General features: G+C 40.9%; 1 protein-coding gene across 1 annotated transcript in view; it reads right to left on the bottom strand.

Annotated features, from left to right (window-relative positions):
- LOC113569395 (uncharacterized) overlaps window positions 1-16,993 on the bottom strand; it is a 37,099-nt gene that overhangs the window by 13,460 nt on the left and 6,646 nt on the right. The window contains exon 4 of the mRNA XM_081722184.1: window positions 10,653-10,669. Coding sequence (XP_081578310.1) covers window positions 10,653-10,669 — 17 coding nt within the window. The remainder of the gene's footprint in view (window positions 1-10,652; window positions 10,670-16,993) is intronic.

Genomic DNA, 16,993 nt, shown 5'->3' with positions numbered 1-16,993 from the left:
TATCTCTGTCGTTTTATGGAGGCGGGGAAATAAAAAATGTGTCATAGCCAGTAATTCATACTTACAGTAGTAATGTTTACCAACCTTTGTAAATGTCTATATATTGAGATTTTTTGCAACTTTAGATAAGGGGCTCCAACATGTTTTATAAATTATTACCAAGTCATTTATACATTTCTTAACAGACAACTTAAAATGATAAGTTTATTTGAAAGTGTGTCATTTATAAATGGCCTACAGACATTTATAGATATTCGTGTATATTGAATAGTTTTCACCTTAGCGGCTGTAAAATGCTACAGATAATTTCTATATGACAAGTAATTTAGAAACTACAGCTGCTGTTTGTGACTGTTTAACAAATAATTTGTATGGCTACACTTTTTAATTATTTTAACAGGTTCACAAAGACTCTTAGGAGCCAGGATTAGTAAAGCTGTAATTTTAATAATATATTAACTAATAGTGCATATCCTCTGAATTCCTGAATTGGTCACCATTAATTCTGAAATTGTAACATACATATTTACATTAACATTTAAGGTGTTTAGCAGACTCTCTTATCCAGAGTGACTTTGTTGTGCATAACACAATAGCATATTTCATAAATGCAATTAAAAAATTTTTATTTTTTCATAAGATTTAATAAGTGCAAAACTAATGTTCAGGTAAGTGCATCTTCAGTCAGCGTATGAAGACAATGAGGGACTCTGGTGTTCAGACAACCAGAAAACTTCACCACCTGCAGGGCTACAACAAGGAGTCTTGATGCTTGTCTTCCAGGCCTCTTAAAGGATGGAGGTTAAGCAGGCTGCACCTGAAGCTCCACTCCACTAGTCCACTTGTTATTCTAGGAAAAACGACCTGCCACCTAAAGCCCCTGGAGCCCCAACTCCAAACCCTACACACAGTAACCTTACAACATTCTGAACATTTACTTTAACTAAATGCAGTTCCATTGTTCCTGCACGTATGCAATGGCACAATTCATTATGTAATAAAGAATAGCACTTAAAAACCCAATTAAGCATAACATCTGACTTCCTGATCTGTTCATGATCAGATAATTATGAAGTGAGAGCTTAGATACATCTTATAAATGATCACTAATATATTAATTCATGATGAATAACACTAACTCATTAGTTCATGATTAGTTCATTATGAATTACAAGCATATAAATGCTCTATAAACTATCGTTATTATAAAGTGTGAGCCTTAAATGCTTCATGCCCTCTCCATTCCCTCTTCTCTGACCTGTCTCCCAGATGGAGGGACAAACTAACACTCTTGCTTTCTTCAAACATAGACTGGACTCATTTATTTGTGGAGTATTTTAAGATTATTTGTTTGTACAGTATTTAAAGAGTACTTATTTGTGGAGTATTCAAGAATATTTATTTATGGACTATTTTAAGAGCATTTATTTGTAGATTATTTTAATCCTGCACATATGGAAATATCATTGCAATGGTCCACTAGTAAAGACACACGGATACACTCCTAGTGGATACAAAAGAAAAGGTATTTATTGGCTCTCAGTAGTCCAGTGCAAACAAAAAGCCATATCCAATAAAAAACAAACAAAAATATTCAAAAAAAGGAAAATGCAGTATTTACAAGTATTTACAAGTTCAAGGGGAAAAAATCCAGCAATCATAAATTCTCCAACATCAATCAACTTCAAAACACAACTCTAGTGAATTTTCCCTTAGAAACATATATAAGGAAACATCACCACAGGAAATTATGTGACATCACTTCCTTTCTTTGGGAAGGAAAATTCCCCATAAAAGTCCCCTTCAACACAGGCTACAGTTTCTTTTCACTCTAAAACAACATGGAAGCTTCTCCACAAAAGTAATCACAGGTAAGTTAATTTTTCTCTTTATCTACTTTGTTTTACCTACTTAGTTAAAATAAACAAGCTTTCCTGGCAAGATAAACATTAAACTTAAACTCCAGAAACAAAATTATAAGAACAATATTTAATCTCAAATACTTACAGTACCTTTTTCTAATGAGTGTGGGGAATCATACGTGACATCCCTCCACCCAACACAAAACAACCCATGTTGAGTTTCATGATAAAGTCCTCAGGAACGGCTGTGGAAAAAACTGTACTGATACATTGGTCTGGACTCAACCCATGTATCACTCATTCAGGAATCTGAAATTGGCCTTGTGCTCTGCTCTAGCACTTGGCCTACCAAATTATAATCTGACCTTCCACCTTTACGTTTCTGAAAACGGCTCCGCAGCCATGGGTGTCCTGGCCCAGGAGCATGGTGGAAGTTATCAACCTGTGGCCTACCTTTCCAAACCTTTTGATTCGGTCGTTCAAGGCATGCCGGCCTGCTTACGCGCCGTGGCTGCCTCTGCCCTACTGGTCACTGACGTAGAGAAATTGGCACTGTCTCATCCAATGGTTCTTCACACTTCACATCAAGTTATTACTATTCTGAATAACATTCAAACACAGCACATGACAGCACAGCAACATTCGGGCCTTGAGGCCATCCTCTGTGCCACTCGGAACTTAACCATTGAATCACACATGACCCTGCGCTCACCTGCTAGTCTGTTCCAATCATTTTTGACATCGCTAAATCATTCTGCTGACTCTGTGCCCCATGACTGCATGGAGGTTATCCATGAGTCCTCTAGCATGCGTTCTGAACTTTCTAGCACGCTGCTGGAAGGCGGCTATCACATTTTTGTAGATGGCTCATGTTTTAAACCGTCTGACTCTGAAATTGTCTGTGGTTATTCTGTCTGATTTCTGCGTAACCTCATTTGGGAGGCTCACTCGGTCCTTTACAGGTCTTCTCAAGCAGCTGAACTAATGGCATTGACCAGGGCCTGCCATCTATTCCAGGATCAGTTTGTCACCATATACACTGACTCCTGTTATGCGTTTGGGGTTGTTCATGACTCGGGTAAGATTTGGCACTCCAGGAGGTTCCGCAGCTCAGACGGTAAACCCATATCTAATCCAGGACTAGTCTCTGCACTTTTGTCTGCATGTACACTACCAGCTCGGCTGGCTATCGTAAAGGTCAAGGGTCATGACACAACCTCTGAATCTGAGCACAAGGTGATCAGCAGTGTTGTGAGATCAGAATGATGCCCAGTGCCACCACCAAATTGTCACCATTTGAGGTAATTTATGGTAGACTATTTACCACCCCATGTGCCAGAGGTAACCCAGGTGTTTCTCTTTGAGGTGACATGGACGTGATCCTGGTTGACTACACCAAAATGTTGATTGAGAAATTGGACAGTCCTCAGGCACCCAACACAACGTTTCTGCTACACATTTGACTCCTGCAGATTAGCTGACAAACAGTTGCAGATATTCTTTTTAGCGTTATTACCTCAAAGTTTGAGAGTGGCGGGAGTGTAGCTCAGTGCTAGAGTGCATACTTTGCATGTCAGAGGTCCTTGGTTCCATACTCAGCACCTCCAGCCTAGTTGACTGATCTTTAGAACAACTGCATGTGCTTTAGAATTTAGATATATCCTCTCTAGAAGGGGTTCATTTTGGAAGCATATACAGCTGTGCTTTACGCTGATGCTATCGATAGTGCACGATCAGCTTCCATTGACAGTTACTCATGAGTCAGAAGGCTGTCAATATTTTAGTAACTTCCAACCCTTTCAAGGCTTTTCTACTGTCAGACTTAAGGTGCAAGCTCGTGCATTGTTAAAGACCAGTTCATGACTTGCTTCTAAGGCATGATGGCCAAGTGGCAAGGTTTTAGTTTTGTAAACCAAAGCCAACAGTTTCAATCCCTGTTTGTGCCTTTCAGAAGATTGTATTCATCTGAGAGCTTCAACTTTGTTCATGGAAGCCAGACAAAGATGTGCTGAGGGTAAACATGTTTCTCCAAATCTCAGGCTCTTTTCTTTCTTGTCTTCCCCTCATGCTCTCTCTCCTTAGGGAAATAGTTCAGGGACACATACTCTTGTGTCATAAGTATCTGGCGAAAAGCCTTTATACAACATCCACCACCCTCCTAGCTCACCGCAAGCAGTAAAACACACACCACTTTGAGCTGCTCTCCTCCAGTCGTATATCCTTCTTTGTTTATTTGTCGTGAATGCCGCCATAGCTTCAACGACTGGTGCCGTTGATCCAGTTTGGGTTAAAGATGATGGGTGTATCACATGAGCTTCATAAACCAGATGTTTCGACTCAAACAAACTGCACCTTGTTTAGTCCATTAATAAAACAAGATGTGGTCTTAGACTGGCAAACTCTTGACTGCATGGGCCTTAAAGTCCTTGTCTGAGAACGGAGGTCCATACAGAGATCCATAATAGCTGATGCTTTGTGGATCATTCCTGCCAGACTGCTGACTAGTGGAGTTAATGACAGATCTCACCCTGGAGCTCTGCATTTGGGACAGAGGCAGTCAGGGCAGTTTGCAATGTATCATTACAGTCTACTGGTGAACAGAGGCCTTAGATCAGTGTACTGGTGAATAGAGGCCTTAGATCAGTGTAGGGGTGAATAGAGGGCTTAGATCAGTGTAGGGGTGAATAGAGGACTTAGATCAGTGTAGGGGTGAATAGAGGGCTTAGATCAGTGTAGGGGTGAATAGAGGGCTTAGATCAGTGTATGGGGTGAATAGAGGGCTTAGATCAGTGTATGGGGTGAATAGAGGGCTTAGATCAGTGTATGGGGTGAATAGAGGCCTTAGATCAGTGTATGGGGTGAATAGAGGGCTTAGATCAGTGTATGGGGTGAATAGAGGCCTTAGATCAGTGTATGGGGTGAATAGAGGGCTTACATCAGTGTATGGGGTGAATAGAGGGCTTACATCAGTGTAGGGCTGAATAGAGGGCTTACATCAGTGTAGGGCTGAATAGAGGGCTTAGATCAGTTAAGGGGTGAATAGAGGGCTTAGATCAGTGTAGGGGCGAATAGAGGGCTTAGATCAGTGTAGGGGTGAATAGAGGGCTTAGATCATTGTAGGGGTGAATAGAGGGCTTAGATCAGTGTAGGGGCGAATAGAGGGCTTAGATCAGTGTAGGGGCGAATAGAGGGCTTAGATCAGCGTAGGGGTGAATAGAGGGCTTAGATCAGCGTAGGGGTGAATAGAGGGCTTAGATCAGTGTAGGGGTGAATAGAGGGCTTAGATCAGTGTAGGGGTGAATAGAGGGCTTAGATCAGTGTAGGGGTGAATGGAGGGCTTAGATCAGTGTACTGTGTGACACTCGTCTGTCCTCTGTAACAGCTGACCCTGATGCTCGGATTGGCTGGAATGGCCAAGTACTCTCTCAGTCAGCCAGGTGGGTTGAAGGGCAGGGCAAGGCAAGGCAGGACAGGGCAGGGGGCAGAGGCCACAAGGTACAGGTGGAGAACAGGAGGTGCAGGTGGTGAAGGGCAGTGTGACCAAAGGCCAGCATGCAAGAGTGAGAGAGAGAATGTGACATTGAGAGAGATAGATAGAGAGAGAGAGAGAGAGAGAGAGAATGTGTGAGAGAGAGAGTGTGTGTGTGTGTGTGTGTGTGTGTGTGTGTGTGTGTGTGTGTGAGAGAGAGAGAGAGAGAGAAAAAACACACATACACACACACACACACCTGATAGTTAGGCAGATAGACATGACCGAAGAGTGAAAGGTTCATTCAGCCAATGCAAATGATCTGCATTAAATACTTAATTAAATCTATGTATTAACAATTTACTATTTGCCATACAGTAGATAGCTCTGCCTTGAGATCTGAAGTAAATTTACTTTTAATTTAATATAGAATATAACATGAAAAATAAATTGTGCTTGAATTTTTTTTTTCTTTTCTACCACTGTCAGTGTTATAACACTACCACCTGTTAGTAGATCGACTCAGTCTGGTTTTGTAGATTAATTCCTTTTTCACTTTATCAGATGCCTAAATGACAGAAAAAATACATATACCCTCTGACAGCAGGTGAGTGTAAACAAGTGATGTTAACACAAACAACTCCACCAACAAACAAATATGTACAAGACAAGCCTTATAGGTGCGAAGAAACACAGAGGACCAAGGAGTGGAACTGATCGAGATGAAAATACTTTTGATGAAAAAATTTTTCAGGAATCGCTACATTGCAGCTGTACCTAGAAAAGTTTTATTGTTTTATGATGGTTCGCACAGTTTTGGGGAGTTTTTTTGTTCTTTTTGTTTTGTTTTCTTGTTGATAGAAACATCTGACTAGGGTTACACAAGGCAGTATGAACAGCAGGGTTCTTACATGTGTTTCTTGAACTTCCTGGGAGTCCCATAAGGATGCAAGAATTCCCTGAACACGGATGTTATGATTTAAATGAAAGAGGAAACATTTTGATCATTTTTTTTAATCTAAATGAAGTTAGCGTAAGTTCCAGTGGGATGACAGGCCTGTTGAAAGTCTTCCTTAGAAAAGGAAAACCTGTCTACAATCACTAGCACGTACTTCAACTGACCACAAGGTGGAATGTGCATAAAGTCTATCTGTAGACACTGAAAGGAATATTCTTGAGCCAGTAAGCCATCATATTTGGCTTGTGTTTTACCCTGGTTGCTTCTGGTACAGGTTAGACAGCAATCTAGGAGGAGTTTTACAGTGAGACGTTTTGCAGGGATACAAAACTGTTTTTGAATGCTAGCCGTCACTCCCCCTTTGTGCAATATGTGAAATCCGATGAAAATGGCGCACAAGAAATGGCAAAATAGATTTAGGAAGGGTGACGCCCCTCCGGGTCACGGATTAGACCATTTTAAATCAGGACTACAGCCCTAATCAACCCAGTGAGAGCAGTCTTGTTGTGTACCCTGAGTTTGTAAGAAACGCAGATTGATATTATTCGGCACAAAGCAATGAGAAAACATGGCGATAGCTTCACACATCGAGGATATAGCGTATGGGCATGAGGGGGCATTAACAGCTGCCCAACGTGGGATCTCATCTGCTGAAGCATTGCCAGTGGCCGTGTCAGACTCAGAGGTTGAGTCATGACCCTTGACTGTTACGATAGCCAGCCAAGCTGGTAGTGTACATGCAGACAAAATTTCAGACACTAGTCCTGGATTAGAAATGGGCTTAGCTTCCAAGATACGGAACCCCCGGAGCACAAATTTTAAAAAAAACCTCACAAATTTCCCAAAAAACCTCACAATAAGTAATGCTAAAGGACTGTTGAGCTGCAGTTGATTTCTGATTTCTGATACACACTGTTCTACAAGTTATACATGCTGTGGAATCATAACTCGCTGTGTTGAAGTCTCTGTACAAATCTACACATTAAAGTTGGAAATCTTTGGAAACTGGGAAAGATTTTTCATTCTGTTTTCTGTGTGGTGGAGTGATACAGGGGCAGATGTACACAGTATGAGTGTAATGTGATAGTTACCCTCCACCACAGTGTGTTCATATGGACTGTGTATTTGAGATGCACATATGCTGTGTTTATATACATATATATATATATATATACATATATATATATATATATATATACATATATATATATATATATATATATATATATATATATATGTATATATATATATATATATGTATATATATATATATATATATATGTATATATATATATATATATATATATATATGTATATATATATATATATATATGTATATATATATATATATATATGTATATATATATATATATATATATATGTATATATATATATATATATATATATATATATATATATATGTATATATATATGTATATATATATTTATATGTATATATATATATATATTTATATGTAAATTAAAACACAGGATTAACACAGCAAAGTCTGTATATTTTAACTAAGTAGGTAAAACAAAAGTCTATTAAAAAAAAACCTTACTTTTGATTTTTTTTGTGGAGAGTCTTCCATGTTGTCTTTGAAGGGGAGCTTTATGGGGAATTGTCCTGCTTAAAGACAGGTGACATCACCCAATTTCCTGTTTTTCCTTGTATTAGTTTCCAATGGAAATTTCAAGAGTGGAGTTTTTATGTTGACTTATGTTGGAGAGTTTATGATTGCTGGATTTCTTTTATTGAACTTGTAACTTGTAAATACTAAATTCTCTTTTTTTGAACATTTTGTTTGTTTTTGTAGTGATGGCCAGATGAATCCTTCAAGCTTTCCATCCAATTGGTTCAAAAAAAGGTTTATATCTCAAGGCTTCATGTGCACACAAACCCCCCTGCTGGCTAAACCTTTATTGTCATTTCAACTATTTGTGATGGATCTCTTGGCTGTTTTGCACCAGTGTCAGCATGGGAATAGGCACTGCCAACAATAGAAATAAATAGAAATAAAAACAACTTAATATGATTTTGTTCATTCATTCATCTAATCTGTTTTTGATGTGTAGGTGATGGTTTTGGAGGTCTACTAGTGTCAGAAAACAGGTTGATTTTAGTCAATGTTTAAATAAACCAAATAGGACATGAGATATTTATGTTGAGATGTTTTTAAGACTGTTGCAGTGTTTTTCAAAGATGGGACAATGGTTATGCTTACGAATTCTGTGGTGACTTCATTCACTTTTATTAAGAAATAATATTTTTTCCACTGTGCTTGGACTCAGTTGGTTTTTCTTTCTGGAAATAACCTCAATGGTTTGGAGAAAACACTTTCACATGGTACTGAGAAAGCAGGGGTGCACAAGTATCCCACAGCAAGCCTGTGGAGATTTGGATATATGCACCTCTGCCTCTCCCAGTACTGGAGGGGATCCTGTGTTCTGCTGATGTTCAGTTCTGCCAGGTCTGCACTTCAACTGTGGCATCAGCAGTGACATTGTGAGTTCTTCTGGCCTCCATGAACGTGGCATCAAAATGACACCACAGTTTGTTTCCTGAGAAGCAAAACCAGATAATATGAATGAGATCATAACTCTGAAATTGACTTTAAACCAATGCAAAAATACTAACCAGGTCTTTCAGCTACAGCATCCTGTGATGTTGAAGCTGCAGCTGGGGTTGAATGTGACTGTCTAGACGCTATTACATTGGAACATTCAAAGGTGACTTGTTTTATTCCTTCATCTGCCTTTTTTGGGCTAAAGGATCCAAGTGATTTGTATCTTGGGTCTAGCAGCGTTCCCAGCAATATAATGCTCATGCTGTGTGGAGCTTTTCCCTAAGGAGCCTGATGAGGTCTCTCCCAGTTCACTAGCTACTGGGACCGTTGCCTTTGCTGCCTCTTCCTGGAGCATCTTTTCCACCATTTTCAATAATAGCACCACTTTGGAGCCAGATACCTTTTTCTCCTCTGACAGCACCACAGTGGCCTTGTGAAAAGGAGACAGTATAGACAGGAGCTCACAAACATTATTGTACTCATCAGAGGTCAGAGCAGGAATACCAGTTTGTAAGCCTGCCAGTGCTTACAGGCTCCCTGAGTTCTACTAATCGCTCCAGCATTTGAAAGCTGCTGTACCACCTTGTTTCAACCTCCTGAATCAGTTTCTTTTTTGGTTTTCCCATATGCTTTTAAACAAGGTCCAGCTTCTCCTTTAACAATAAAAACCTAAACGTTACATATGTAGCAATATAAAACAATGTGTAAACAAATGTGAAAATAATGTTACTAACTTTGACAGTTGTGCTGCTTCTAAAATAGCCCACCAGCTTCCTTGCCTTTGTAGGAATGGCAGACAGCACTGGGGTTAGTTCAAGAGCTTTTTTAACAACTATATTCAGGGTGTGAGCAATGCAGAAGGCATGACGCAGCTTCAGCTGTTTGCCACAGGCAATCATATCAGATGCGCCATCAGTAACTAGACATGTTACTTTGGATTTTATTTCCCATTCTTCCATAAGAGAGGATTTCACACAGGCCAAATTTTCAGCTGTGTGCGCCTGTGGGAATTTCACTACACCGAGTAATGTGCACTTCAGACATGTGTTGTCATCTATAAAATGGCAGGTCACAGCCAAGTAGTTTGTCTGCTGTCACACTCACTGCATGAACTTTCTGGACCTCAACTTTGGGGTTCGCTTTCGCTTGTTGATATTTGGCCTCAACCATGGCCTTTGCGGTCTAAAGGGAAGGAAGAAATATATTATTTTTTTAATACTACTCTCATAATTTATCCATGTCACCACACATACTTTCCTAGTTGGGAAAATATAGGTTGGATCAAATTTTGCTACTAAGTCCCTGAAGCCTTTATCCTCAACTGTGCTAAATGGCTGTGTGTCTCTAACAATCATGAGGACCAAAGCCTCATCCAGCTCTTCCTTTCTGGTCATTGCTTTGTAAAGATTAGATTACACTTTGTCATTTTTAGACTTTGTAATCCAGTCCAAACTGCAAATAACATGTAAGGTGCAGAGAATAATGCAGTATATAAATATATATATACAGTATATACACATTATATATATATATATATATATATATATATATATATATATATATATATATATATATATATATATATATATATATATATGCATATTAATGTTAACAGTGAATAAAATAAAATTAGGTTATGGTTTAATTACAGTATTTGCATGTCAGAAGTCATTACATGAACATGTGCACATGTTTTGTTTTTATTTTTTGATGTGTGTGATGAATGTAGCATCGTGGTCAATGTCATTATTATGATGGTTGATTAACAAATATGAAAATTGGAAACCCATACCCACCTTGGCTGGATCCAACTCTATCCCCCTCATTATACATGACAAGTACAATAACACAGATGACATGTTGTTGTTGTATCCCAGTGGTTTGGAATGGAAAAAAAAAATGCCTTGTGAATATTATAGTAGTAACACATAGTAACATATAGTAACACATTTCATTATTTACAGGCATATTATGTGCAATACCTTATTTGTAGAGATAGAGATCTGCTCAAAGTGTTTCCATACAGGGGAAACCCTTTTCCTTTTAGCAGGCTCCATGAAAACAAGCTCATCAATGTCACAGGCAAATTGACAGAACACAAACATGCAAATTTTGCATGGATCCATTGCGCTTTATGTGTGTTCATAAATTGTGCCAACACTCGAAATGCTTCCTGAACCAGTGAGGTTTCAGGCATCATCAGTGACGTCATTCATCCTTAAAGAAGCAAGCCTCGATACATGTTTCATAAAAGACTTCCTGGAGCTCTCGACATGTGCTCCGAAGCCTCGGCACAGTAGGGGCCATCACTAGTATCTCACTTGGAGTGAGGAGTAGGAGTGAAGGGTGAGAGTGAGGAGTAGGAGTGTGGGGTGAGAGTGAGAGGTGAGAGTGAGGGATGAGAGTGAGTAGGAGTGAGGGGTGAGAGTGAGTAGGAGTGAGGGGTGAGAGTGAGGAGTAGGAGTGAGAGTGAGGGTTGACAGTGAGTAGGAATGAGGGGAGAGAGTGAGGGGTGAGATTGAGGAGGGGGGTGAAAGTAAGGAGTAGGAGTGATGAGTGAGAGTGAGGTGTGAGAGTGAGTAGGAGTGATGGGTGAGTGAGGAGTAGGAGTGAGCAGTGATAGTGAGGGGTGAAAGTGGGTAGGTGTGAGGGGTGAGAGAGTAAGTAGGAGTGAGGGGTGAGAATGAGAAGTGAGAGTGAGGGGTGAGAGAGTAAATAGGAGTGAAGGGTGAGAATGAGGAGTAGAAGTGAGGGGTGTGAGCCACTCAAACTAGGAGGTGCACCATATTAAAAACATCAAGGAAGCATTAACAAGAGAGCCTGACATTCTACCCGACTCACATGAACATGTAGGGAATTCCACAGCAGATATTTAAAAAATAAATGTTTTGTTTTAGTTGAGAGGAAATTCAACTATGAAATTTAAAACAAGCCTCGTAAGATGTTTATGGTCATCTCTGGGATTCCAGTAAAAGGACAAAACGTAGATAATGTAAAATCAGGCAAAAATTAAAATGTAATCACAACCTCAAAGACAGAAACCAAGAAAAGTGTCTTGTAATCTAATCTGGATTCACAACCGCATGAGATGAATTTCTCAGATGTGTTTTCTTCTTCTCTTTCCCCCTGGTTTGCTTTAGTCTGTTGTCCAGTTTGTGGACATAGTGCCCATCACTTGTGAAACAGAATGTATGTCATGAATAAATGTCTTGTTTGGTCCTTCCTATTGTCCGTCTCTATGGTTTCCTTTCTCATGTTTCACTTTTCCAGTCCTGTTCCAGTCCCTGTTTTGGTTTTCACTGTTCATGATTTGCATCTGCGCCTTGTTTAGTGTTCATTAGTTCAAGTATTGAAACCCTGTCTGGTTCCCTGTGTTTTTGCTGTTCATTGCGTGTGTTTGTGTGGAATATATTGCATGTATTGCATGTATTGCATGTGTGTAAGCTCGTCTTTGTTTCTAAGCCTCTGTTTATGTTAGCCTGTTTGATTCTAGCTGTTTTGTTTTTCCTTAACTCCATATGTTACTTCTTTCTGTTATAGCTGCTTTCCCTGTTTGCCTTCGTGTGCTTTTGGTTTGTGTTTCCTAGGCTTTGTTATCCTAGCCCTTGTTTTTGTTATGTATTCTATGACCCTGGACTACTCTGACTACAACTCTGGATTTGCCCCTAAGAAATCTCGCTCTCCTCCGCACATGCGACCACCTCATTACCGCTCACCATTACAATAACCTGAACAATAAGGGGAACTCTTAAATAAAACATGTTGACAAATGGCAACTAAACTATTTAAACTATTCAAAGATACTACAGACAAAATTGTCTGTTTTTCCATGACTTGACAAAAGTATTTACAGTTGCATTAAATTACATCACAGGATCGCATAGTAATATTTCCATAAACATATTTACAGTACTGGGCAGATCCTCTTATAGTGATTGATACATATTCATGAATATGACAGCATGTGTCCTCTCTGAGGATCAAACCTTACTGTACCTGCTCTACCAGGTGAGCTTCAGGAGCGCTCTAATCATGTATACATACACTGATCTTTGACCCCTGAATGGGACAGAGAAAGGCAGTGCGGATCTGTGTGTGTGTGTGTGTGTATTTAAACATACAGAGTTATAATTATATGTGTATGTACGAGATTGGTCACTGTGACAAGATCAAGAGGGATTGTGGGATCAAATTCAATCAAATTCAATCAGGAAGTAACTAGTACAGTGATGGAGAACTGTTTAGAAATCAAACTAAAACAAATCTGGATCTTGTAGAGAGATATTGTTGTAAATGTAGAATAGAAACATACTCAGAGTTCAAAGTGAATGAACCAGTGGAGAGAATGAGCTACACAAAGGGGGGGGGGGGGGGTGTACACAACAACAACAACAACAACAACAACCACCACCCTGATCACCACCTGTGCTCCGTCATAACTATGATCACTGCTGAAGCTCCAGTCTGTCATATTAACACACAGCATAATTACTGCCCCATCACTGACTACATTTACATATTAACACACAGCATAATTACTATACCATCACTGACTACATTTACATATTAACACACAGCATAATTACTGCACCATCACTGACTACATCTACATATTAACACACAGCATAATTACTGCACCATCACTGACTACATCTACATATTAACACACAGCATAATTACTGCACCATCACTGACTACATTTACATATTAACACACAGCATAATTACTGCACCATCACTGACTACATTTACTTATTAACACACAGCATAATTACTGCACCATCACTGACTACATTTACATATTAACACACAGCATAATTGCTGCACCATCACTGACTACATTTACTTATTAACACACAGCATAATTACTGCACCTTCACTGACTACATTTACTTATTAACACACAGCATAATTACTACAGTAAACAGTGGTATTGAGGCTGAAGTATTTGTTGATTTATTGAGGGTCGGCTGTAGAGGGATTGAGCTTCAGGAGCAGACAAGGCCAAACTAAAAAAAAAAAAAAAACATAAGACACACTAGAAATAAAACTACTATTATTATTATTATTATTATTATTATTATTATTGGTTACATTTATTTAGCACCTTTCTCAAACTCAAGGACACTTTACAGACAGAAATCAGCTTTTATTCTCAAATCACTGATAGACTGATGAGAAGCGGCAGCCAATTTACACACACAGTCTGTCAGAAACCACAGACCCCTGTGGGACTGCAGGGTGCAGGGGAAGGGGAGGAGGTTCAGACCAGGACAGAGCACCACCCATAGCTGGACATACACACATACATAGAGCAGCACCCATAGCTGGACATATACACACACACGTAGAGCAGCACCCATAGCTGGACATATACACACATACGTAGAGCAGCACCCATAGCTGGACATATACACACACACGTAGAGCAGCACCCATAGCTGGACATACACACACATACGTAGAGCAGCACCCATAGCTGGACATATACACACATACGTAGAGCAGCACCCATAGCTGGACATACACACACATACGTAGAGCAGCACCCATAGCTGGACATATACACACACACGTAGAGCACCACCCATAGCTGGACATATACACACATACGTAGAGCAGCACCCATAGCTGGACATACACACACATACGTAGAGCAGCACCCATAGCTGGACATATACACACACACGTAGAGCACCACCCATAGCTGGACATACACACACACACACAGAGCAGCACCCATAGCTGGACATATACACACATACGTAGAGCACCACCCATAGCTGGACATATACACACACACACACAGAGCACCACCCATAGCTGGACATATACACACACACGTAGAGCACCACCCATAGCTGGACATACACACACACACGCAGAGCACCACCCATAGCTGGACATATACACACATACGTAGAGCAGCACCCATAGCTGGACATATACACACATACGAAGAGCAGCACCCATAGCTGGACATACACACATACGTAGAGCAGCACCCATAGCTGGACATATACACACATACGTAGAGCACCACCCATAGCTGGACATATACACACATACGTAGAGCAGCACCCATAGCTGGACATATACACACATACGTAGAGCACCAACCATAGCTGGACATATACACACATACGTAGAGCACCACCCATAGCTGGACATACACACATACGTAGAGCAGCACCCATAGCTGGACATACACACATACGTAGAGCAGCACCCATAGCTGGACATATACACACATACGTAGAGCAGCACCCATAGCTGGACATATACACACATACGTAGAGCAGCACCCATAGCTGGACATACACACATACGTAGAGCAGCACCCATAGCTGGACATATACACACATACGTAGAGCACCACCCATAGCTGGACATATACACACATACGTAGAGCAGCACCCATAGCTGGACATATACACAGATACGTAGAGCACCACCCATAGCTGGACATACACACACACACGTAGAGCAGCACCCATAGCTGGACATACACACACACACGCAGAGCACCACCCATAGCTGGACATATACACACATACGTAGAGCACCACCCATAGCTGGACATATACACACATACGTAGAGCACCACCCATAGCTGGACATATACACACACACGTAGAGCAGCACCCATAGCTGGACATATACACACATACGTAGAGCACCAGCCATAGCTGGACATATACACAAATACGTAGAGCAGCACCCATAGCTGGGACATATACACACACACGTAGAGCACCACCCATAGCTGGACATATACACACACACACAGAGCAGCACCCATAGCTGGACATACACACACACACGCAGAGCACCACCCATAGCTGGACATACACACATACGTAGAGCACCACCCATAGCTGGACATATACACACATACGTAGAGCAGCACCCATAGCTGGACATATACACACATACGTAGAGCACCACCCATAGCTGGACATATACACACACACACACACACAGAGCACTATCCATAGCTGGACATATACACACATACGTAGAGCACCACCCATAGCTGGACATATACACACACACGTAGAGCAGCACCCATAGCTGGACATATACACACATACGTAGAGCACCACCCATAGCTGGACATACACACACACACACAGAGCAGCACCCATAGCTGGACATATACACACATACGTAGAGCACCACCCATAGCTGGACATATACACACACACGTAGAGCAGCACCCATAGCTGGACATATACACACATACGTAGAGCACCAGCCATAGCTGGACATATACACAAATACGTAGAGCAGCACCCATAGCTGGACATATACACACATACGTAGAGCAGCACCCATAGCTGGACATTCACACATACGTAGAGCACCACCCATAGCTGGACATATACACACATACGTAGAGCACCACCCATAGCTGGACATACACACACACACGTAGAGCACCACCCATAGCTGGACATACACACACATACGTAGAGCACCACCCATAGCTGGACATACACACACACACGTAGAGCACCACCCATAGCTGGACATACACACAAATACACACACACACACACACACACACACACACACACACACACACAGAGCACCATCCATAGCTGGACATACACACACATACGTAGAGCACCACCCATAGCTGGACATATACACACATACGTAGAGCACCACCCATAGCTGGACATACACACACATACGTAGAGCACCACCCATAGCTGGACATATACACACATACGTAGAGCAGCACCCATAGCTGGGACATATACACACACACGTAGAGCACCACCCATAGCTGGACATATACACACATACGTAGAGCAGCACCCATAGCTGGACATACACACATACGTAGAGCAGCACCCATAGCTGGACATATACACACATACGTAGAGCAGCACCCATAGCTGGACATACACACATACGTAGAGCAGCACCCATAGCTGGACATATACACACATACGTAGAGCACCACCCATAGCTGGACATATACACACATACGTAGAGCAGCACCCATAGCTGGACATACACACATACGTAGAGCAGCACCCATAGCTGGACATATACACACATACGTAGAGCAGCACCCATAGCTGGACATACACACATACGTAGAGCAGCACCCATAGCTGGACATA

The sequence above is a fragment of the Electrophorus electricus genome, chromosome 1 (genome assembly GCF_041902795.1).
Source record: "Electrophorus electricus isolate QZ-2024a chromosome 1, ASM4190279v1, whole genome shotgun sequence".
Taxonomy (NCBI): Eukaryota; Metazoa; Chordata; class Actinopteri; order Gymnotiformes; family Gymnotidae; genus Electrophorus; species Electrophorus electricus.
The sequence above is the reverse complement of the archived record's forward strand: the minus strand, read 5'-3'. Positions and strand labels throughout refer to the sequence as shown.